This window comes from Colobus angolensis, unplaced genomic scaffold, assembly GCF_000951035.1.
Source record: "Colobus angolensis palliatus isolate OR3802 unplaced genomic scaffold, Cang.pa_1.0 Scaffold68, whole genome shotgun sequence".
Classification (NCBI taxonomy): domain Eukaryota; kingdom Metazoa; phylum Chordata; class Mammalia; order Primates; family Cercopithecidae; genus Colobus; species Colobus angolensis.
The window spans coordinates 671,790-696,811 of record NW_012120487.1 but is presented as its reverse complement, the minus strand read 5'-3'; the positions used below and the strand labels follow the sequence as shown (position 1 = coordinate 696,811).

Here is a 25,022-nt window from a genome sequence, read left to right as displayed (position 1 = left end):
CCCCCAAGATTTTCTACTCCACTTGCTTGTAGATCCTCTGGCCTATAATTAACAGAAAAATAAGTACAAGGTGGTGAATTCTTTATTAGCTAAATGTATTCCATTTACAGGTTTATATTCTGACATTATCTCCTTTCAACTGGTGTTTGAAGTTAAAATATTCCTTACTTAAGAAAATTAAAAAGATGATAGTGGGAGGCAGATAAGAGTCTCAAAGTCTTTACTTGGCAAAATGAAAAGCTGGTAATTGCATTGTTCTCCCCACTCACCCACCTTTTTTTTATTCAAGTGAGAAAGAATTGAGCATGTTTGAAATGTGATTAAGAGAATATTCTAGGATGGGTGAGGCTGATGATACAGGAGAGGGGGGAACAATGACAAGCCCGAGGTTCCAAGAAGGCAGCAAGGTGGGGACCAGAGCTTGGGTGCAGGGTTGAGGAGGATGCCTTGGGTGGAGGAAGACACCTCTTCACTTGTAACTGAAGGGAAGGAGGGAGGAGGCTGGCAGGCAAGTAATTTGGCAGGCGAAAAGGGAGAAAATTCTCAGCTGATGGCTTCTAATCAGAGCACCACTGTCTGAAGTAGAAGGTGAAGTCATCCACAGAGGAAAAGGAGAGAGAAGGGAGGATTCTTGGTTTGAAGAGGTGAGACTCTTTGACATAAGAGAAACTGGCCGGAAGAATTGACCAGGACAAGAAGTTCAAGATGTTTCCTCCTGTGGGCCATTATGATTGATTGGTAGCAGCCGCCTCGAACGTGATGGCATAAGATGATAAAATCACATCGGAGCTCAGCAGAGAAAAGGCCCAGAATGATTTGTGATGTCTACTGGGGGCTGAGATCACGGCACACGCCGGCCACAAATCTGCTCTGTCAATGCTGGGAACACAGAGGATGCTGACTGGCAATGAGGGCCCGTGAACCTGCCAAGTCACAGGTGTAAGATTTTCTCCAGCAGCACCAAGCAGCTGGGGTGTAAATGTGGATGCTGTCACCCAGGCCTGTGTGCTGATTTTATCCTAGCACCCACTGCTCAGCAATCATCCCATTGCATGTAAACTACTCCAGGACAGGGCGCATATGCCTCAGAATTGCTGACACTTAGGAGATGTTTTCTGAGGACATACTGGACCAAATCACACAGAATGAAGTTCATTCCATTGAGTCAAGGTATCTCCAGGCCCAGTTGCGGGGGTGGAGGTCCAGTCTTATGTACTAGAAGAAAATTACAATTTTACCCTTGGTTCCAGGGAAACAGGTTTCTCAGGATATTTACTTGTTCAGCCATCCAGAAATCTAGCATTCTTTTTTCCTGGACTAGAATGAGTAATGTAGGAATTAGAGGAGCTGGGTTGGAGACACGAGCCGGACTCAGGGTTGGACCAGGTAAACTCTAGGGCCCATTCATTTCAAACTGTGAGAACCAGTGGTTATCACACACTCTCCGCCCCTAGCACATGCTATAATCTGAGTATAATTCTAACTTCTGACATTCCAAAATCCTTGACCCTAACATGCTGTTACTTTAAAGTTGCACAGCTCTAACATTCCAGCATGCTATAATCAGAGCCTTCTAACATGCTAGCATTATTTGCTCCAACCACTCTTGGATTCCTTGGGAGGAGTATGCAGCTAAGAGCCTTCCAGGAATGAAAATCAGTCTATGCAGGACTGTTGTCACCCGCTCCACAGGGAGCAGAAGTCCAGGCAGAAGGCAGAACTTGAAGAGTTAAAAGGCAAACAGTGTGAGCACCAGCGACAGAGAGACTGGCTCCGTTACCCAGGCACCCACACATTTGGCGCATGCAGCCCCCAGGCTCATGCCAGCCTGTTTCTACCCCAGCTAGAGTGCCACAGATCCATAATCCAAAACACACCTGTGAAGCTGGAACACAGAAGCAGATCAGAGGTAAAGACTCAGGCTTGAGAGAAGAGAGAGGTATAAGACCAACATACAGAATACCATTAACACCTTTTAAAATTCATAATGATAGAAATTGCTCCCTAGAGAGTAGACACCATCCTGCTTGAAAAACTCCCATATCCATCAACTTATATGGCCCTTCCACATCCTCAATTCCTCTTGGAGGGAGACAGAAGTGGTATTTATTATTCCATTTGGCTAATCAGTAAATCCAAGTACAGATGGGAAGTCAGAGAGTCTTAGAACTGGAGTGAAATGGTGGTCACATTGTCTAGGTCATTCTTCCCGATGACCTGGTCCCTAAAAAATCCATCCAGCTGCCGCTTGGGCCCTCTGTTCTGCTGGGAATTCTTCTGCTAGGGCTTCCCTGACTTCCTCTCTGGGCTCCCATAGGCCTCCAGGATTTTGCTATCACAGCCTCTCTTATGCTCCCAGTCTAAGATGTCCACTCCCTGAGCACTAAGAAGGTGCGTATTACCCACTTGTTGAATAAATGAATGAATGAATGAACGCACTAACCCTGAGGTCCATGAGCAGAAATGCACCCTGCTTCTACATTACCCCACAGCAAAACCCAGCCTAAAACTCACATCTTCTGCCTCCATGGTGGGAGACTAAGGGGTCCAGCAACATCACATCTGCCTTTGGAAGTTGAGGCTAGAATGACAAATGAAAAGACCTAAGGAAAGAGAGTCCCAGGTACTGTTGAGTAAACCATGCAATCACAGTTAGAGGAGGGGGAGTTTAGTGCTAAGCAGGAGCATTTGTAGGGAGGGGAGGCGGCAAGATGATTAGGTAGGGAAAAGCCAGAAAAGAAAGAAAATAGAGCAAGGTGAGAGTTACACCAAAAACATGAGAGTAGAAAGGAGATTCTGAGATCTTCTATGTGGCCTTCTCAGAGTCTTTCCTCCTGTGTCTGCACAGTGAGGGGCTTTAGACAGAGCTAGGTCCAAGATCCCCTTTAGCCCCCAACATTCAGCATTTCCACACCTGCCTAACAGAAATTTGAGTGCCTGGCACTGAAAGGAGGCAGGGTAAGTTAGAGAAGGCTTCCTGGAGGAGGTGAAAAACAGTTGAAATTTCCCTCATACAGATCCAGCTGTCTTCCAGTTTACTCATCATCTCCATAGTCCTCAGGGCAGGACCCACACCCACCTCCTTCTCCATTGTGGTTCTTCACTTGGTGGCCTCAGAAATGGCAGCCCTTCAGAGCTCATAGCTGGGCACAGAAGAGCAGTCATGGTTCACATAGGGCCTTTTTCACCTTAGAAACGAGAGGCAGGGCAGTCACGGTGGCTCACATTTGTAGTCCCAGCACTTTGGGAGGCTGAGGCAGAAGGATCGCTTGAAGCCAGGAGTTCGAGATCAGCCTGGGCAACATACCAAGATCCCATTTCTACAAAAATAAAAAATTATCCAGTCATAGTCGTGGTGATGCATGCCTATAGTCCCAGATACTCAAGAGGCTAAGGTGAGAGGGTTGCTTGAGCCCAGATGTCAAGGCTGCAGTAGGCCAAGATTGCACCACTGCACTCCAGCCTGGGTGACAGTGTGCGACCCCCATCTCAAAAAAAAAAACAAAACTAATGAACAAACAAAAATAACAGCTGCTATCCTCTCTCACTGGCAAGCGCCCTGGTCTGCCACACTCCCCAAGTTGGAGCTTGAGGCCACGGCATCTGAAGTGTTTCAGAATTTCCAGTGGTGCTTCAAAGGGCCCTGCCGCCCCACCACACATGCATCTGGCAGCTGGCATGCCTGTGAAGGGCTGCGATCCTTGGCCAGAGTCGCCGTTGCTGCTTCAGGCCAAAACATCCAGCCAGCCAGAGGAACATCCCCTCCCGGCTTGTCCCTAGCTGGAGCCAGCCCTCACCCTCCGGAACAGGGGAGAGTCTAGAAGAATAGAGTGCCCACACCCCAGGCTGGATCCCAGGGCTGCTCCATCAGTGAAGGAGAATGTACGAATCTGGCAAGGAGCTCAACACTCTTCCTGGACAGTGTGGGAAAGGCAAGAGGAGAAGAAAGTGTAGATTAAGAGCATGGGCTTGGACCTGGACTGTGTGAGTTAGAAACCTTGCGTTCTTCTGATCAGAAGTCGCCTTGGGCAGATCAGTGGCTTCAGTTCTCTCAGCCTGCAGCCTCCCACTCTGCAGATGAGCCTGAGATCCAGATCACTAGCACTCAGGGCCTGGCCTTGCACTACAGCTCAGGGCCTGGCCTTGCACAGTCAGTCCGTAAATGTGAGCTCTTGTGTTGCCACCGTTATTTCAGGGTCCCTGGTCCCTCAGAGCTCGAAGTCCTCTAAGAGCAGGACTCCCACACAGGAGAGAGTAGAGCCACTGGGGTCGAGGGGCAGAAGTGCTCGGATGCAACTGGGACGCTGTGGGAAAACCCCAAGAGCCAAATTCAAATTCAGCTCCAAGTAGCGTTGAGGCTCAGGAGGCGTGGGTCCCTGTCCCTGCCAACAGGGAGCTCCCAGGAATCCTGGGGTGTTGTGATTCTAAAAAAGGAGCCTCTGGATGTTGTAAAGAGTGACTGCCGTGGCCATGGAGATCCCTGGCTGAGCACTGCCTCCTGCAGTTCACAGAACCCATCACAGGCTCTGTCCTGTGCTGACCTGGAATCACCCTGCACGGCCATTACCTGGGTCTGGGCCTTGACATGGACACACCCGGTACCATGCCTGGGCTTGAGCCCAGCTCTGCCCCTTTCTGCCAGTGTGACACAGGGCAAGGTCTGTTAGCCTCAGCAGGGTTGCTCTTCTCAGAATTTGTATCCATCTTTGAGGTGTTCATGGTGGAGCTGAGCTATCCAGCTGAAGCCCTGGGGCACTTTCCTTTCTGACGTCCTGCATTCTAACAGCTTCCAGAGAGGAGCAGGCTGGTAAAGGCTGCTAAAGCGGGCAGAATCTCTGGTTCCACTCAGATACAGCCAGTTCCCCATAGGATGTCTGAATACCCCTCACAGGCCTGACAAGTGCTCTTCGACCCTCGGCTTACACACCTCCAAGGGTGGAGCACTCACTCCCTTACAACTGGACGGTTGGCTCGGAGAGTGTTTTTTGGTCCCAGCTTGAATCTGTCCCCTTCACCATGTCCTGCAGCAATCGGAATGTCATGGAGGAGGGACGCCCCCCTGCTCCAACCCTTGCTATTGCCACCTCCTCTTTCACTTCATATTACAGCAACCCAGAACTGCTGTTGGCCAGCATGTGCCACACCACCTCTCCCCTCTGTGCATGTGCTCCTAGTGTGCTCTCTACCAGGAACGCCCTTCCTCCTCTCTTCCTCTCACTCCTCACTCATCTCCTTAGTCTGGGTCCCCTCCTTCCACTTCAATCCCGTGGCCCCTGGCACTGCATGGCTCATGCTGTCCTGTGAGTGTTTGCCTGCCCATCTCCCCCTTCATACCGTGACCTCCTCAGGGGAGGGGAGCTCCCCTGTGTCAGCTCCTGGCACAAGCTTGGGTACAGAGATGGTGTCATCTCAGGCCCCACTGAACCGAAAGGGCCCCAGCCCTTCCCTGGGCGGCCTGCAAAGCAGGAGAAAGGAAGCTCAGCTCTGTCAGTGTCCCATCAGATACTCTTTGGGAGACCAGTTGTCCATCCTCCACTGGCCCTCCCATCCAGCCCTCCTGTCACACTTCCTCAGGAAAACAAACGCCGCTATAGCTTGATATCCGGCCGGCCTGTCCTGGCAGCTAGATTAGCATTTGAAAGTTTCCCTTGCATTAATTTCAGACGGAACATAAATATGGGCTTGGGATGCCTCTTCCAGGAGGAGAAAACTGGAAACCCAGCATACTCACTGGAGAGAAAACATGTGTGCTGGCCGGGGGGAGCCCGTGCTACTTTGGAGCCTTTGTGGGAACATCTGGTTCTCCCCTCCTCCCTCTGCCCAGCCCCTCAACACGGTCCTGAAACTGCCCTGTTAATTGCGTGTTGTTCTTGCTGAGCACTTGCACACTCTCCTCTCCAATCTGGTGAATGCTGGAAGGGACACATGTTTCTGACAATTTCCTGCCCCCAAATGTGAACTCAGGATCCTCCGCAGCTGCCAATACTTCAGAGTGGGTGTAGTAGGACGTGCAGTAAACTGGGACATCTTTGGATTGAAGTTCAAGCTTTGCCTTTTACCAGGTGTGTGACCTTGGGTGAGTCCCGTCCCCTCACTGAGCCTCAGTTTCCTCATCTGGAAACTGGCAACACCTCAAAGGGCTACTGCGAGGATGAAATGAAATGACGTTTGAGAAGCATTCTGTACTCGGGAGGCCCACTAAGTATGATTGTGTGTTCAAGTCATGAAAAGAAGGAATCGTAGAGGTGGGAGGACCCATGAGACCATGGGGCCCAACACCATGTGGGGAAACTGAGGCACAAAGGGAGAACGGAAACTCCCCAAGGTGACATGGTTGATTGATGAGTGAGGTGTTCTAACAGTCCTAACACCAGGACAGGACTCGCTCTACCCTGCATTCCCATGTCAGAGGATCAACAGGGGCTGTCAGGCTGTGCCAGGCTGATGGGAGGCGGGGTAGATCTGGCCCTGGCCTGTGCTCTGCTCACTGAACCTTGTGCCCTGGCACAGGCTAGATTGCACTTAGGAGACAGGGAGTCTTTTTCTTTGCACTAAAACATCATGGGGGCTGCACCGGGCACCTCTTCCTGTTTGTATATAAGTGTCCTTTATGTGAGACCTTGGCTTCTCTCAAGGTAGACAGGCACCATCCCAGCCCCACAAATGTTAAGATCCAATCCACCTTCAGGCCCTTGATTCTCCTTACTTTGCCTGTCTTCTCTTACATCTGCATCTGAATCCCACTCATCCTGGGGGAGTCCTCTATACATGACTGAATACATGAGCCCCTCCTCTAGGAAGCCTTCCCTGATGTCCTCAGTGAATTGCTCTCCTCCATGCTTTTGTTTTCATTTCTGGGTTCCCTCTCCTCTTTCTCCCTTCTCTCCTTACCTCTCTGTCTCTGTGTCTTTGTGTCTCTTTTGTCCTATCCTTGTCTCTTTCTGTCACTTTTTCTTGGTGTCTCTTCTTCCCTCTCTCCCTACTGTTGTCTCTGTGTCTCTTACTGCCTGTCTCTGGGCCCCTTTTTCCTTCTCTCCACATTGTCTTTCTGCTCCCCATCTGGTCCTGAAGCTCTCTTCCTCCTCCATGCCCCTTTCTGTGAGTGTCTGTCTGCTCTTCTCCCTACCTCTCTCTCTCTCTCTGTCTCCTCTCTCCGTCTCTTTGTCTGCATGGCTCTGTGCGCCCCAACCCCCCAACCCCATAGTCCCCCTCTGTTTCCTCCTCTTCTCATCCACGAGGCCTCAGCAGATGAAATGGAACGTGTCTTCCTGCAGAGAGCTGGCCAGAGAACAGCTGTCAGTGCTGGAAGGGGCTGCTGAGCCGTGGCCAGGAGACCTGGGGAGCCTGGGCAAGCCTTGCAGGCTGAGCCCCAACATTGTGGGGCCCCTTTGGAGACTTTCCATGACTTTCCCTGCAGGTTTCAGGTTAGGTGTGGCACCTATTTCAGGATTTCTGACCTTTCAGGCAAGCATAGTCCCTATCTACCAGCTCCTGGGGACAGCATGCACTGGGCCCTGACTCAGGGGCTGGTCCAAGGGCCAAATTCCTGGGATTGGTAGAATCTGGAGGAGTACCACCAAGGGGCAGGGCTGAGTTATGAGAAGAGGAGATCCATGAGCTCAGGTCTCCTGGGGATAGGATGAGATCATGGAAAGGATATGGAGTAACAGGTTTTTTCACTCATTCATTCAACGCACATTCACAAAGCCACTGCCACATGCCAGACTTGAGTTTACCTCTAGGGATAAAGATGAATCAGGCATGATCCCTGTCCTCAAAAAGCTCTTAGATCCCCCTCAGGTGGCTGGATGGAAGCACATTCTGACAAAGTCAGCTCTGGGGTATGAACTAGAGTGAAGAAGGAGAGCAGTTTCTGCAGTGATTCAGGCAGAAGGTGATGGTGACCTAGGCCAGAGTCAGGCACCTTTAGGAAGTCACATCAGGGGGCCTCTGGGAAGTGATCGTATGAAGGTGAGGAGAGAGAAGAATCAAGGTAGGACCTATTTAGGTTGAATAGCAGAGCCTTATTGAGACACAAGACATTCTTGCAGAGAAGGATGAGTTGGATTCTACAGGTTCTGAGGATGTTTAGGTGGAGATGTCCAGCAGGTCACTGGACAAATGCATCTGGGCGAAGGTGGCAATTCTAGAGTGGTCAGCATCGTGTGGTTACCGAAACCATCAGGGTGGATGATCTGTCTGTGGGTGAGAAGAGGGCCAAGGGCATGGTTCCCAGGGCTCCCACAGTGACTGGGCAGGCGAAAGAGGAGCCCTCCAAGAAGACAGATGGGGGGCAGTGAGAGAAGTACGCAGAGAACCAGGATGGAATGGAGTCATGAGCACCAGGGCAGTTGCAAGTGTTGCCAACCCAGCTATGGGGTGCTGTGAAACCAAGCCTGGAGAGGGCAGGGTGGTAGAAACATGGGCTGGGGAGTGCAGGAACTGCATTACACAGTTCTGGGGCACAGGCCACGTGGGAATGGCGCCTCCTGGAGTTGTGCAAGGAGTAGCCACCTAGGTGGAGGTGACCATTCTCCCTGCCCTGGCAGAGGGAAAGGAAGGTGAGTGGCTTAGAGAAGGAGAGAATGGGAATTAGAAGGATTGTTCCTAATTGGTTTCATTTTCTCAAAGCATCTAAAGTCTTCTGTTTTGGGTCTTACAGAGAACAATAAAGGGCTGGAATAGTTGAGGTTGAGGGGATGGATAGGAGTGCTGGCCAGACATGTGAACCATTGCCACGCAGTGCTCAAGATCCAGTGGGCGTCCTGTGAGGCCTGCACTGTCGGCCGGGCTGGGGCCTGGGCCCTCTAAGTGTCTCCTCTACTCAGCCCCAGAAATGCTCCTTTTGGAGCAGCCACACAGCAGTCAGTAAATATTTGCTGCTGCTCCAGTACAGCCCAAGGCAGGGCTGTTTTCCCTGGCAGCCCTTGAAATCCTCTGGGCAGACGCAAGGACCACTGTTGGGCCGGGAGGCCTTGTCTTCGAACAGGTCTCCCTGGAGGCAGAAAAGGAATTGCCTTTGCTGCCAGGAGTAGAGTCCAAGAGTTGCTGGCAGAGAGTTCCTCCATCCTGTGTGCCGGAGGCTGCCTCTCCCCGTCCCTCTCCAGCCTTATGGTTCTGTAGGGAAAGGCAAGAGTGGGGATGACCCCAGCCCTGCCAGAGGCTGTCTCCAGCGCATCACTCAGTACTGCACTCTGGGCTTTTCCAAGGGACACCCACTTCTTCTGCCTCGTTAGGGCTTTACAGTTGCCCCAAGGAGTAGGTCAAAGAACTATAGGCCCATTTGACACACAAGAAAACTGAGACTGGTGGCAGGGAAGCCATTTGCTTAGGATCACAGGCTGAAGGGCAGACTGAGCGCCTTGGCAGGGCCTGGATCTTTTGTCCTCAATAGCACTAGGTCAGGGCCAGAGCTCTGGAAGGGCCTGTTCATGCCTGTGCTACGCATGCCTCTTCACAGCTGGCTTCTGAAATGTGCCTCGTTCACCTCCTAGTCATTGCACATGCTGTTCCCCCTACCTGGAACAGCCTCCCAGTTCCCTGCCTGGGACTGTGCCACCCACTCCCATCCTCACCTTGATAACTCTTATCCTACCCTGCAGCTAGCAGTGCCCCTGCCAGGAAGTCTGCTTGATCCTAGGCTGGCTTTGAGGCCTCCTGTGTGCCCTCACAGCCTGCTGTGCGAACGGTTCGCTCTCCATCATACTTAGTGCCCAGATTACAGGATTCCCATTCTCAAGTCTGTGAGTGCCTGGAAGAGGACGCTGCCTCTTCATCACTACCCAGCACAAGATATGCACCCAGGCAGCGTTCATTAAATGAATGAAATGAATTAATGAACACTAGGAAAGGAAATAAGAGAGAGAGGGAGGTATCTTTTCATAAGGATCTCTGCAATGAAACAAAAACCTTCGTGATAGGCTCTGAGAGCCAGAAGAGCCCATAGATATTACACATAGCAAGAAACTGAGGGCATTAGAGGGTAATAGGCTCACCCGAGGTCTCAGAGTAAGTGTGGTGGATGCAGGACTAGAGTCCTATGATATTCCAAGCCCAGTGACCTTTCCCAGTGATCCTCAAGTGAAACTTCAGAGAGGCAGGGTCAACCAGCCATGTGGCACATAGTCAGGCATGGTCAGCCAGGCCCAAGGTACCTCCAGGTGCTCTGGCAGGGCATGGTCAGCAAGAGGGAGATCACTGGGCTGGGAGACTTCCTGAGGAGTTGTGAAACCAGCCCAGGGGTGTGCGAAGTTGGTGGAGCAAAACAGTGTCACAGTTGGTTCTCTGCTCCGGCCACTATGCAGTCCTATGCTGGCTTCCTCTCCCAGAGCATCTCTGTTCCCCCCAACAGCCTGTCCACTTTCTCACTTTCTATTCTCCTAGACCTCCCCGGGGCTGTCAGCATGCTGACCTTCTGGCTTCCACCTGTCACCACCATTCACAGCAATTAGAGGAATAGTGCAGGGATCTCCCCTACAGTCTGGGATGAACAGGGAGCAGGAGGGGAGAGTGCTTCCCGAATGAGTGGGGCCACAGGGCAGGCCCATGGCAGGAGGGGCCCAGGGGCCCTGAACAAGCACCCAATGTCCACATTGAGCAGGTGGAGGAGACTGAGGCCCCCGAGGCAGAGGGATGTCCCAGAGTGCTGACTCCAAGCAGCTCCTGTGTCCACAGCCACTGGGCCTCCTGAGGGTTCTTCCCAACCAGAGCCCAGGAGAGGCTCCCTTGACTACTCAGACATCAAGCCTGCATTCCAACACAGGAAGACGATTTCCACTCCCATCTGGGGCTTTCGACTAAATTGCCCATTTCTGTATTCACCGTGCCTAGTGCAGAACTGACCACAGAGCAAGGGTGTCATGAATGTTTGCTGAATGAATGAATAGTGAGTAGGGGACTGAGATGAAGGCCGGCCCCTCTCCCCACACACATCTCTGGAGGGTTCAGTTCTGTGTTTGTGCCTCCTCTAGGTCATTGTCACTGTCTGCCAGGCCCTGCAATCAGTGGGGGTTTTTTGGTTGCCCCCGCTGGGATCTTATACCTCAATGAGTCCCAAGACCTGGCCCATAGTGTGTTCTCCACAAATGTTGGGCAATGAATCTGTGACTCCAGCCAGTAGGTGCTGAGCCTGTGCAGGGCAGTGGAGATGCCATCTCTGCTCTCTGGGAGCTGAGTGACGAGGCCCACATGAACGCACAGAACCCCACTCCCATGCTAAAGGAGGGAGGCCTGAGTTGCTGGTAGAACTTACCAAGATGAGCCATAGACCTGCTGGGGACTTGAGGATTCCTTGGAGCTGGGCTTTGAGTGACTGCTGGAGGCTGTCCCAGCCTGGAGAGAGTTGGGGGCTGGGGTCAGCTTCATGGTATGAGGCACAGAGGTGCACCAGGAAGCACAGAGAGCCCTTACTAAGTGCAGGTAGCTGGTTCTTGTAATCCTCACAGCAAGCCTGGATGTTGCTATTATAGCCATTCTCACTTTGCAGATGAGGAAACGGAGGCATGGGGAGATACAGTTAACGAGCGGCAGAGCCAGGATTTGAACCCAGGCACCAGGACCGTGTCTTACCTTCTATGCCATACTGCCTCTCAGGGAGTCTGGGGCATTGACTTTGGTGTAGGTCACTGGCCCAGACACAGACTGAGCCCCTCTTGTCACTTGTGTTCCAGGTCACTTTCTGGGGAACAACACAGTCATCGACATCCTGCGGCAGGCAGGGCTGGAAGTGGACCACACACCCGCTGGGCAGGCTATACACAGGTAAGCCACTGGGGCATCTGGGGGTGCCTTGGCCCTGACTGACCCTGCCTTCCTGCCCAGGCTTTCAGGAGAGCTGTGAAGAAGCTTCTGGTGAGGTAGGGGTGGATCTCTACCAGGAAGCAAGAATGGAAAGTCTGGCCTGGAGGCAGGAGATTGGGAAGGAGCTGGTGAGCCGTCTTGGCTAGAGGTGACAGCAGGGCCAGAGCATGGGTGGGAGTGGGAGCAGCGTTAGGACTGGAGAGGTGCTTAGGATTTAGAGATGGTGGGTTGGGTAGGGGGTAGAGGGACTCAGAAGAACTCCTGGGTGTTGCTTGGAAGACTCTGTGGCTGCCCTGGCTCTGAATCGAGATGGTACTGGGAGGATGGGCAGGGCCCTGGTCTCTTTTCTGGGTCACAGTCCCACTCTGTGGCAGCCCTGCTGCCCCACCCACTCCTGGTCCTCACCTTCTCTGTTGCTGTCTCTGGCTACACCCCTCACTCCTAATTTTCCTGCCAGGGCATATCCATCCTGCTCAAATAGCCACTAGTGGCCATCCGCTATTCCTGCCAGGTCTTCCAACCCCCATCCCCACAATCTGGAAGCTGCCCGAGGGCAGGGACCAGCTCAGTCCATCTGTGGTTCCACAGCACCAACACCAGGCTGGGCATGAGAGCTGTCAGCGAGAGCCAGGCCCTGGGTCCCGGGGAGCCCCAGAGGTCGGTGACAGCATCCTCAGACTCCAGGTTTTCATGCAGCCCGTGCTCCAGCATAAAGACCCGGAGTTTGAAGGAAGCTTGGATCCTCATAGCCAATATTTATTAACTGCTCACTCCATACCAGGCTCTAAGATCTTTTAACTCATTTAATCTGCATAACAATCCTGTGAGGTCAGAGCTATGAATTTCCCCACCTTATTGTTGAGGAACATGAGGCCCAGAGAGGTGAAGTCACTTGCAGAAGGACACACAGCGGTGTAAGTGGCAGTCTGGCTCGAGGGCCTCCCTCAACTCCTATTACTCCCTGTAGCAGCTCTGAGGGTGAACTGAGGTCTCGATAAACCCTCACATTGGGACTTCATCCCAGTCTCCCACCTCTTCTCATCTTCTGAGTCAAACTCTCAAGGCTGCTGTTCCTGCCTGAACCGTTTGAGTTCAGCACACATTAGTTTGTATTGGGGGCCAGGGGCAAACGTGTTTAAGGGGTGGGGACTCCAAGGTAGCCTCAGGAACAAAGCCTTCTAAAAGTTCCCCTCCTCTCCCCTCACCCCAGCCCACACCCCAGCAGCCCCAAGGACCTTCCCCTTAAAGCTCATTGTGTCTGTTCTGGCCAGGGCAGGGGAAGCAGGCAGGCCAGTGAGGCTAGCGAGCCTCCTATTCATCTCAGAGCCCAGGCATTAGGGGAGGGGGCCCCCACAGCTCCCCCATGGGCTCTGCTCCAAGGACTCTCAGCCTTAGCCTCCTGCACGAGGGAGCAAGGGAGCTGGCAGGGCGGAGGGGGCGGGGATGCTGAGGAGGCTCCAACAATAAAAGCCATCATCGGCCACAGGTGCTTCCTGGATCTAGTTTTTTGTCTGACTGTTTTGAATTATCTCCCCAGCAGCTGCGGCATCTCCAGGCAGCCTGAACCCTGAGAATCTGGGTTTGCCATGGGGGTAGGGGAGGAGAGGCTGAGCTGATGGCCTTCTTTCCTTCAAAGACAGAAGCTCCTCACCCATCGTGCTGTATGAGAGTGGGTTGGAAAGACAGCCTGCCTGCTGTCTTGGGTACTGCCTAACCTTGCAAGCTGCCCACTCAGCCACAATTCCTGAAACCGTTCCCAACCTTCTCCCAGGGTCACATGTCCCTAAAACAAATTCTGTTGTGGCCATGGCTAAATGACACTTTAGTGCCTACCTGACAGACAGGTCTATTTGCTTGTTGGCCAACATCCAAGACAGGCTTATGTACCAGGCACTGTGCTAAGGCCTCGTCTCATTCATCCTCATGACAACCCCATGAAGTAGGCAGTATTATTACTCTTGTGCTATAGCTCATTACCGCATGAGACCATTAAGTAACTTGCCCTTCATCACACGGCCTGCAAGTTGTGGAGCCGGGCTGTGGACCCACATCAGTCTACCTCCAGCTCAAACTCTGACTACTTAACACTGTCCTTGCTCCACTGAAAAGGTGCATAGGAAATGTGTATTGAATGTATGAATGGAAGGTTGGATGAATAAACCACATACACAATGCTAATATTAATTACTCAAATGTTTTGGCTGCTTACTATTTGACAGACACTGTTCTCGGTGCTTTGCCAGTGTTCACCATCATAATCCTGATGAAGCACCCTGTGAGGTACAGGCTGCAACACCCCCATTTCACAGAGTAGGAGACTGAGGCACAGTGAGGTTAGTTAACTCACCTAAAGTCTCAGCCAGAGTTGTTGAATAAATGAGACCCTGACCAAGCTCAGATACGCCCCAGAGACCTGCCCAGGGCTCGCTCCCTCACCTCTTCCTAGTCTGGGCTCAAATATCACCTGCTGGTGACCAGACCGCCTTCCCTGAGCAGCACCCTTCACCCCCACTCTCACACCTGTCTCTGTTTCCTTTGCTCCTCAGCAGTTGGCAGTGTCTGACATCCCCTGTTTTACTGTCTGTCTTCTGCTTTGGAATGTAAGGCATTGTCTGTTTCCATCATGCTGATACCCGCCTCTGGGACAGGGTTGGTACTCAGTAAATATCCGTCGACTCAACAAATGAAAGCATGACTCAAAGCACTGGATCTCAGTGCCAGACAAGGTTTTCCTGGGTTGCTGTCACTGGGCCCAGCAGGGGCACCCTGGCACTTTCTCCTGCCATGACAAACTCCCACTGAATTGGATTGTACTCCCTGCCACATATGGATGACATGCTCCAACACATGTGCCCCATGTGCCATTACCTCTTTCCAGCCCTGCCCCCCAGAGCCCAGCGCCCTCTCCTGAGGGGACCTCGACGAGCCCGGCCCCAGTGACCCCAGCTGCCGCTGTCCCCGAAGCACCCTCTGTCACCCCCACCGCACCACCGGAGGATGAGGATCCAGCCCTGTCCCCACACCTCCTGCTCCCCGACAGCCTCAGCCAGCTGGAAGAGTTTGGCCGGCAGAGGAAGTGGCACAAGAGGCAGAGCACGCACCAGCGGCCACGGCAGTTCAATGACCTCTGGGTCCGCATCGAGGACAGGTGAGCCAGGGAGGGTAGGTCTGCCCAGGAGCTGGGCGTCTGCACCCGGGGTAGTATACTTTGAACTCCCCACAGCTGGGCACACTGTCATCAGGCCAGCCCTGCTCTAAGGAAGTGTGGCAGGTGGTTTTATACAGCACGTTCACATCCGATTTTTTAGTTTTATTCTCAAAAGCAATTTAACAACAAGTACAATTCTCTGCCCCTTTAAGGTGAGTAAATAGAAGCTTTCTTCAGGCGCAGTGCACAAATCTGCTTTGCACTCAGCTGTCCTGGGACACACCTGTACAAAAGGGCGCCATTTGTCCATGGACTGGAGGTAAAACTGGGAGAAAATGGAACAAACTGGCTAAACCAAAAGGCATGAGCTCCCTGTGCCTAGAAGGTGTGAGCAGCCGACACCCTGGCAGGGAGGCTGCAAAGGGGACTGTGCTCTGAGAGAGAGATGGGACAGATGGTGATCAATGCCCTTGAAGCTATGGGCTCTGTCTTAGGAGCGGATGGGTGATTTGTGATAAACCTTGTTGAAAATGGGCAGATACAGGAAATCATCCTAATGCATGGAGACCCTTCTGTCATCTTCCTACATGCCCCTCCTGCCACCTCTACCATCCACCTCAGCTTGCCTGTCACCAAAGTCTTGCTGTAACCAGGATGCTGTCTTCCAACCTCTGCCTGCAATCTCAGTACAGAGGAGTTTCCCTAGATTCCACTTTTTGGCAGGAATCTCCATATTTAGTGAACAGTGTTGCTAGAGCACAGGGAATGTCCCCAGGAGGGACCATCAATGATGGGGCAGAGTCCTAACCACTGCAGTGGCCCAGCCTTGAATATGCCATGCTCAGCAGTCATAGAGTCTCCATCTCAGAGTCTCTATCAGAGGGAGCCTCAGACTCTCCATCTGGAGATGGAGATCACCATCCAGGATTTTCCCCTGAAACCCTAGAGAGAATCACCTTGGCTACTTGTTAAATAAACAGATTATCAGGTCCCACCACAGACCTCATGTATCAGAATGTGCAGGACAAGGGCCTGGGAATCTGTATGTTACATGTACACCTAGAGATTCTTCTGAGCAGCTTTGGGAATCCCTGACTAAACTCTGCATTATAGATAGTGAACCAAGGCCCGAGTCGGAGAGGGTTTGACCAGGGTCACTGCAAGGAATCAAGGGCTGCCTCTTGTACTTTGCACTTCATGAATCTCCTACAGCCAGGTCTCAGAGCCATTGACAAAATGTTGACATGGTCCATCCCATTATCATAAACTGTGGTGTACGCACTGTCTTTAAAAGACTTCTAGCAAATAAGAGTCAAGCCCATTGATCCTTTGGGCATTGGTTTCAGAGAACCTTGGGTTACTGAGAAATGTACTTCTGCAGAACCTGGCCCTGTGTATTAGTCTGTTCTCACGCTGCTAATAAAGACATACCTGAGACTGGGTAATTTATAAAGAAAAGAGGTTTAATTGACTCACAGTTCCACATGGCTGAGGAAGCCTCACGATTGTGGCAGAAAGCAAGGAGGAGCAAAGCCACATCTTCCATGGCAGCAGGCAAAGAGAGGGAATGAGAACCAAGCAAAAGGGGTTATAAAACCTTCAAATCTCACGAGACTTATTCACCATCACGAGAATAGTATGGGGGAAACCGCCCCCATGATTCAATTGTCTCCCACCAGGTCCCTCCCACAACACGTGGGAATTATGGGAGTTACAATTCAAGATGAGATTTGGGTGGAGACACAGCCTAACCATATCACCCTGCCTGCCTGAGGCAGAGGCATTACTGTGGCTATATTGGCTATGACACATTCGGGTCACGTACCCGGCATGGGCTGCCCCCTTCTAATCGGGAGTGAGAGCATAGAGTTACTGAGAGTCACTTTAATCAGTGGCAGGGAGGGCTTGCAGGCTGCCAAGGAGGCTTGAGGCAAGTGAAGGAGCTGGCAGCCCATTAAGAGTTCCAATTAGGCTGGTCACTCAGAGCCCTGATCAACACACCAGGGTGATCAGGAGACCTGGCCAGTGGTGGGGCCAGCCCATGGGGTGACAGGAAGCTGGGCTGTCAGCTCCAGCAATGGACCTCCAGCCCCTAACCATGTCTGAAAGGTAAATTTCAGCAAATGACTCCAAACGGCTTCCTTCTCACAATACATAGCTCCGAAACACAAAGCCTGATTTCAGGAGAAGAAAACAGCTTTTCTTTGGCAAGAAGAGAGCCCCTTCTCTATCCCTACAGGTAAATTGCAGTTGGCTAACTTTCTTCCCTCTGGTTGGGTTGGAGAAGAAATTTTCCATCACCGCCTGGCAGCCTGTTTGTTGAAATTCCTTGCCGCTTCTAGGGGAGCAGGCCCTGAGTTCCCTGAGAGACCCAGGTGTAGGGCACAGCCTCCGTTGCTCCCAGGGGACTCCTGCAGTCCCCAAATTTCCAGTTTTCTAAGAGAAGCAGATGAGAGCTCTCTGGGGGTGACCTGGGGCCCATTGGTAGTCCTTCTAACAAAACCATTTTTGGGGGAGCTTTTACTCCCATTTCTCATTTTTCTCCTCCGAAACCCCATTGGAGCCATCCCCTCCTCCCCATCACCTCTCCCAGCTCATCTTGCACCTGTCATACTGGCCCCGAGTGCCCTCCCGCATGGCTGCTCCCCAGCCTGGGGTCCTACAGTGTCCCCCACTCTGCTGCGCAGCCCAGATGCAGTGCCTTCACCTTCTTGCCGCCTCAGCCACCACCCTGCTTCCTTGGGGCCTGCCGGCCTTGTCCTCACCAGGCTGTGTGCCACTCGTGGTGCCCCGTCCCACCTCCACACCTTTGTCTTGCTCCTCTCTCTGCTTGGAGTGGGGTGCTAGTGGATATCTGTCAAGCTTCCCTGCTGTGCCAGATACCTGCCTCGTTCTGTCCCTTTTTCTGTCAAGAATTGTGGAAGGTAGGCCTGTTTTATACCGGAGGAAGCAGACTCAGCAGGTTAGGTACCTTGCCTAAGGCCAGGCAGAGAGTCAGGCAGACCTGCCTGATGCTAAGGATCGCTGTCATCACCCAGCACCATGTGGTTGCCATCCCCCCATTCCCTGGCCCAGCTAAGCCCTCCCTTCCTCCACGCAGTGCCGGTGGGTGCCCCTGTCCTGACACAGTAGCACAGACTGTGAGTCCTCACTCATACTCTAGGCCGGGAGGCCATGAGGATCAGATCTGGGTTGGGCTGGGAGTGAGTATGAGAAGGAGGGAGTGAGCCAGGGATGTGCCTGGAGCGCCTGTCCTGGATACCACCTGGAACAGGCTGGCCTCCCCCTTGCCCCTCATTACCTGAGATGTAAACACACACTGGAGGAAGTTTAGAGAAGCAGTAGCCCACAGCAGGATGATTTATGGGGACCCATGGAAAGGGTAGATGAAGCGAGTGTCCAGTGGCACAATATTCTTGGGGAACCCCCACCTCTGAGAGCCAGACTTGGGAGAAGGGCAGGGCTGTGACCAGGGTGCTCTAAAAGCAGGGCAGATGTCATTTCTGTGCAATGTGGGACCCGCAGCACTCTTTCAGTTTCTCCTTTTGTGCAGTTAGGGCCTTGATGGATCTTTGGAGGTCATGCCAGCTCTTATTCTCCAAGTCCACAGCTGACATTGGAGAGGAAGGGAGAGTTTCATAAATAGGGAACAGAATGTCTGGGCCATCTAGATTGGAAGTCCTTGAGCAAGTCATGCTGGCCAGGTGTAGACAAGAGACTACCTTCCCAGTGCCAGGCATGGCCCAAAGCAGGGCACAGAGGTGGGTGACAAGACAGATGCAGAGCCTTGGTGGGTTCAACCATGCAGGGGGAGGGGGTGCAGGACACACGGTGCCCAGGGTCATTGCCTTCTGGGTCTTGGCTTCCCCTGAGGTTTGAGCAGACGGCTAGAGCTCTCAAAGAGGGGAAGAGACATAGTGTCTCCCTCCTGCCCCCAGATTCTCCAGCTCCAGTTCCCCATAGCACAGCCAGGCCTCCTTCTGGGATGGTTTGAGATGGGCGGAGTCTCCAGGTGAGGCCAGGACCCCATCAGATTAGCGGCAGAAGAGGCCCCCACGAGAATGGGAAGCAGGATCATCCAATGAGTGAAAACAGACAAATTCAGGCAGAATGGGGTTCAAATCCAGTACCCCCTTTTACTTGCTTTGAGGCTTAAGAGATTATGTGAGATGATGCTCGTAAACCTTAAGCTGGCATCAGACCACCAGTAACACTCGGTAACAGTTGCAGCTCGTATTGACACCTGTGACTTTCAGAGTCTCTGGTCTGAGATGACCCAGCCCCCGACCCTAGCAGAAAGGGCCTTCGGCCTGAACCCTTAAATGAGCCACTGGGTGGGTGCTGCGAACTTCCCCCAGTTTAACAGGAACACGTTGGGCACATATTGCATTTAGCACTAGTGAGGGACAGGAACAGGAAAAGTCTCGGGTCACGGTTAGGAACACATGGCTCCCAGTGTGATGCCACTGAAGAGCCCCAGAGCCACAGTCCGGAGACCCTGCCTCAGCTCTCCTGAGTGATCTTGGTAAGTCCCGCTTCCTCTCTGGGCCCAGTTTCCCATCTGAGGGACAGATAGGCGCTTCCAGCTATGGTCTGCTATGAAGCTGTTAGAAAACAAGCCTGTCTGTCCTGTGCCCAAGATGGAATAGGTCAGTCATGGCCCAGTGAGGCTGAGCAAAGCATGAAGGCATTCCCAGCACAGAAGACCATGTGGACAAAGGTGTGGAGGCGGGAGGAACCCTAGATATCCCGAAGTCTTAGATATCCAGAGCTGCAGGGAAACCAGTTGCTTTGGATCTCTCATCTGACCTGCTTGGCCCAGAGAGGCTGAGGCCCAGACTGGCATCACAACAGGGTCACCACTAAGTGATCCCAGTGAGATCTCTATCCCCAGGCAGAGGGCCACCTGTGACCCAGGCCCTGTGTGCCCCAAATCCAGTCTTCTCTGTCTCCTTGAAGCTCTCTAAGGAGGTCAGTCAGGGCAGAGCCCACCAGCCCCTTGTACTGGCAAGAAGTCTCGGGATGCCCAGAACCTAGCCTAGGATGGCTCTCAGAGACCCTCTAGTGCCAAGATCCGCCCCTGCTCCAGGGAGCCCCTTGGAGGTGCCTCATGGTCAGACAACTGACAGTGTCTCAGACACACACAGCCTTGCTTTCTGCCTTGGGCTTCTACCTAAGGCCTCGCTCTGGCTTCTGCTGCTAGGAAACATTTTAAAGTCCATGGGTCTGTTCCTGTTCATTGTGTTGATGGGGAAACTGAGCTCTAGAGGATAGCACTTGCCCAAAGTCACACAGCAAGCCAGGAACGCACTACAGGCTAGAGCCGGGCTTCTACCTTCTGCCCAAGCAGAGGGCCTCTTCCCCACTCTGGGGTCCCTGTTGACTCAGAGCCGACGCGGTCTCTTGGTGCCAGCCCTCTGCGGAGCCTGGGAACACTTGCAGTGTTTGGTTTGGCTTCGAGGCCACTTTGCCATGAGACAGTTTCCCCCATTGTGAGCCTAGGAAGGGGTGGGGATCTGGACTGGGGGACTGAGCTTTGTGAGCAGAGTCAGGCCCAGGAGGTGGGCTAGGGGCATTTGGAGGGGTTTGTCCTCCACCCCCCACCAGTCCTACCCCATTTCTCTGGGACTCCTTCCAAGCAATAAAAAGCCCGCTCAGGCTCCAAGCGGCAGTTTTCATCTTTGGTTTTCAAAGTGTGAAAGAAAATGCCTTTGGGCGCCTTGTGAGACATAGTATTCATAACTCCTACTTGGTCTCGCCTTCTGATGGTGGGGGCCTCAGCTCTGGGCACCTCAAGGGGCACACCAGCCTGCTCTCCCGAAGCCAGCCCACCGAACCAACAGTTCCTCAGGCTGAAAAGGTGGGGCAGCAGCTAGGAGGATGTCTTTATGGACTTCTTGTGTTTTGTGTGTGGGTTTCTTTTTTTTATTTTTGTTTTAGTTTTCATTAGAAAAGAAACGGAGGAAGAAACGGAGGAAAGGGGCTGAGGTAATGATCCCTGCCCGGCACAAACACTAATCTCCTCCAGGGGCTGAGGCCAGATGAGGCCTCAGTGTCCCCACCTGGCAAGCCTCCATCTGCAGGTTTGAGAGATCTCAGCTAGAAGCACCCACGCTTTGCTCACGGGCTCTCCCTCAGTGGTTTGCTCATCTGTTCAGTCAGGGACAGCTCCTTGGCTTGGCTCAGGCTGGGGAGACACTGTCCCATGCACATCCTGTCTCTTGCAAGAAATCTGAAATCCTTCAAGCTCAGTTTCCACACCTTAGAAAGGGGAATAATAACAACATAACACGTGTATAGCACCAAGCAATGTCTGCCAGCACACTGTAAGTGCTCTATAAGTGGAAGATGTTATTATTAGGAGAGACCCGGACACAAAAATATTAATAATGATGCTAAAAATAGCCAACCTCGTCTAGCACTTCTTGTGTGCCAGGCACCTTTCGAAGCACATTACGTATAGAAACCTATGCAAACCACGTATAATAAATGGAGACCTACAACACAGAGAGGTCGATGAGAAATGTACAAGGTTTAGGGGAAGACTTAACTGCCCCAGGTGGCATTGAGGTATGGAAGGCAGATCAAAGAAGGCCTCCAGGGGAAGGGCATTGAGTCTGGCCTTAAACGTGAGTAGGAAAATGGCAGCAAGACTGTAGGTGTGATGGAAGGGGTGGTGTGCGTTGAGAGAACCATGAAAGGGGAGAGCAGTCAGGCCAGATCAGGCTGGCACGGGGTGGGAGGCACAACATGCTCGATTCTATGGGTGAGTAAGGGGCATTGGAAGCCACCTGGCCCTCCCCCCGCCATTCCACACACACACACTCTACTCAGAAACGCCATCCCTGCATCCTCTGGGTGGAACAAGAGTTTGCTCCCTCCCCTCCTGATAGCTCCTTGGAGTCTCTCTAAAGACAGAAGATCATGGCACATCACACCGGATTGAAAGGAACCTTATGCAGGCTGCAGGGGGTACTGAAGGCCAGAGCATCACCAGAAGAGAGTAGAGGGAGAGAGGGACGGGGCAGTGAGTGAGGACCCCTCTCTTTAGTGACATACATCAAGCCAGGACAGAGTGCCCAGAGGCGGTTTGGACACCTGTTCCCAAACCAAGAGCCCAAGTGGAGTCAGGGTGTGCTTGGTGGCCCCAGGTTCCCTCCCCTGCCTACCCGGCCTAGCTGAGGATGAGCTAGGGCTGTGTGAGAGGCGTCCAGCCAGGACGGTGGCCTGGATTGAGTTCTGGTGGTGATGATTACAGGCTCTCACCACTGTGATTATGGCCAGTTGTTAGGACCTCACGGCCCAGCCCAAGGAAATGCAACCCGGGGTGACCCAGGGCAGCCTGTCGAGGAGGGGGCAAGCAGTGGGAAGCATGGCAGGAAGGCACTCATACTGCAGACCTCATGAAGCCCACCCTACAGCCTACCCTCTAGGATGGCCAACCCAAAGGGAAGGGCAAGCTTCTTGTCCACCCATCTGCTAGTGAGCACCTACTGTGTGCCCAGTCCAGATCCTGGCCCTGCTTTGTGTCCTGGAGGAAAGCCACTTAACCCCTTTGTGCCTCAGTTTCTTCCTAAGTACAATGGGGACAACAGTCATCCTGCCTCCCAGTGTTGTCATGAGGTCTAAAGGTTAAGGAGTGGCAGCACTTCACACACAGCCTGGTGCAGGGGGCAGGGCTCTGTACGTTCTTTTCTCACTGGCCAGGAGTGCCTTCCCCCATGCTCGAACTAAATTCACTCTGCCTTCCAGGCTGACTGTAGCCTTCCCTCTTCCGGGAGGCCCTCCTGGCCTTCTCTTCATCTACCCGCTGCCCCCCAGTGCTCCCCTCTGGGTGGGGGCTTGTGGGTTCCTCTGTCTGCATCTGCATCTCTGTCTGCCTCCTGCCTGCCCAGGGTTCCCCGAGGATAGGCATGACCATTGCTTCTGGGCTCAGCCTGTTTCTCTATTCCAGAGCCTGTCCCTGTCGTCCACAGGTCTCCTGTCAGACTCTTGACCTGTCTGCTAGGCCTCTGTAGTTGTACAGTCCCTCCTCAGTCCCTTTGTTAGCCTCTGTCTCTCTCTGCCTGTCCATTTCCTATGTGTCTCTTTCCTGGACCTGAGCCAGTAACCTGGCCCTGAGTGCCCCCTGCCCTCCCCCTCCAGCTTCCCGAGGCCACCACGTGCTGGGCTCAGGTCAGCCTCCAGTTGGCTCCTGCCCTGACTTTCCTTCCGTCTCTCTCTGTCTGTCACATGGGCTTTCTTAAGCCAAGAATTTCACCTGTTATCTCTGAAACTGGATTCTGATTTTGTAAATTCGTGAAGGATTTAGTGAAATTAGTGAAGCACCTTTCACTAAACATATCCTGCAGCCGTGCAAAGTAAAGGCCGACCCAGAGCTTCTGCCTCATGGCGTCCCACTCCCACTTTCCTCCGGGACCTAACCACCAGGTGGCCTCCCCAGCCGCCACACAGCCTCTCTGAGCTTCAGTTTTCTCATTCATGGAAAGGAAGCAATGAGACCTGTTTTGAAGGCTCGTTATGAGGACCAAAAATATTGCTTGTAAAGTGCTGAGTTCATGACGGATGCTCAACAAGCGGTAGTTATGATGAGGGCAAGGGACACAGTGCGGTTGCTTGTCTTGTTTTCTGCATGTTTTGGTGGTCTGCAAGGGGACAACAGCCAGCAGGCAAGGCACCTGTTACCTCGATGGCTGACCACTCCATGGGACCCCAGATCTATCTCCCCAAAACACTACTCTGTCTGCCTGGGACCCATTCTCTCGAGTGGTGACATCTGAGTGGCTGAGAGGTGACAACCTATGGCTGCCAGGGCCTGGCCCATCCCCCAGAGCCTGGCATAGGGGGTCCATGTGGACTCTGGAGCTCAGCCAGGCTGGTTGTGTGGCTCTGGGCTGCCCGGTTTGCCTGCTCAAGCTCCTTGTTCCCTTCTCCATTGTATGAGGCAAAATAGACCTGAAAAACTCAGATCTGAGCCCCAAGGCTTCTACCCAGGATGAGACTGCCGACGGTCACTCTGCCATGTGCTTCCTCCTTTCCAGCACCACCGCCTCGCCGCCCCCGCTGCCCCTGCAGCCCACCCACAGCTCTGGGACGGCCAAGCCCCTCTTCCAGCCCTCAGACCAGCTACAACAGCAGGACCCACCAGGGCCCGCCAGCAGCTCGGCACCAACCCTGGGCCTCCTCCCCGCCGTTGCCACCACCATCGCTGCCTGCTTCCTGCTGCACAGCCTTGGGCCCTCTTGACCTCGGCCACCCCAAGTGGAGAAGCCAGAGAAATGACACAGGGGTCTTTGGCCACACCCCACCGCTCCTGCCACCACCTGCAGGGGTGCCCAGCACCTCGAGGGCAGTGCAGACGGGATCGGCTAGACACTAGAGCTTTACTATACCCAAGTTACATCTTCTTTTTTGTAGAAGGATCTTAATTTCCCATAGTGCTATGGGGCTCTTTTGTAAAATACGTGTCCATATTAAAAAGGAGAAATGTATTTATTCTACTGATAAAACTATTTTTATGTGGCCTATGTCATAACCCCCTAGCCCTAGTGCCGGCCCGGGAGGGGAACCCGGGACATCAGTGACCTCCTATGGACTGTGGCTCTGGACTGGCTTGCTCTTGGATCACCAAAGCCTCCTGGGTCTGGGTTTGGCTCCTCCCACTGTGGGGCCCTCAGCGGGAGGGGCAGGCAGACAGGCTTAGTTTTTGTGAAGCTGGATTTGGGAGCCAGTGGTGTGAACGTTGGCCATCCTCCCTCCGCTGGATGCACCCGCGGCCTGGGAAGATAATTTAGGAAAGAGAATGCTGCTATTTTGAAACCCCTGAGTGTCTGTGAACTGGCCTTCCAGAGCTCTTGGTAAGTGTTTTCAACCAAAGCGCTGGGGTGGGGTGGGGGGTGGGATGCTGGTGCTGAGGAAAGCAGTCCCCACACCACGGAACACATGAATAAACTGAGATCCAGAGGGAACCAGGTGGGTAGCCCAAAGTCACAAGGCAAGTGGGAGAGCAAGGACATAAATCCAGACTTCTCTCTTCTGGTGTCATGAATCTAGCTTGGGTTAAAGGAGAGGCTGT

At 53.0% G+C, this 25,022-nt stretch overlaps 1 protein-coding gene across 1 annotated transcript in view; it reads left to right on the top strand.

The window, feature by feature from the left end:
• TRABD2B (TraB domain containing 2B) overlaps positions 1–24,448 on the top strand; it is a 225,892-nt gene extending 201,444 nt beyond the window's left edge. Inside the window, exons 5-7 of the mRNA XM_011926227.1 lie at positions 11,670–11,760; positions 14,678–14,947; positions 23,989–24,448. Coding sequence (XP_011781617.1) covers positions 11,670–11,760; positions 14,678–14,947; positions 23,989–24,193 — 566 coding nt within the window. The 3' untranslated portion in view covers positions 24,194–24,448. The remainder of the gene's footprint in view (positions 1–11,669; positions 11,761–14,677; positions 14,948–23,988) is intronic.
• Positions 24,449–25,022: the final 574 nt, after the last annotated feature.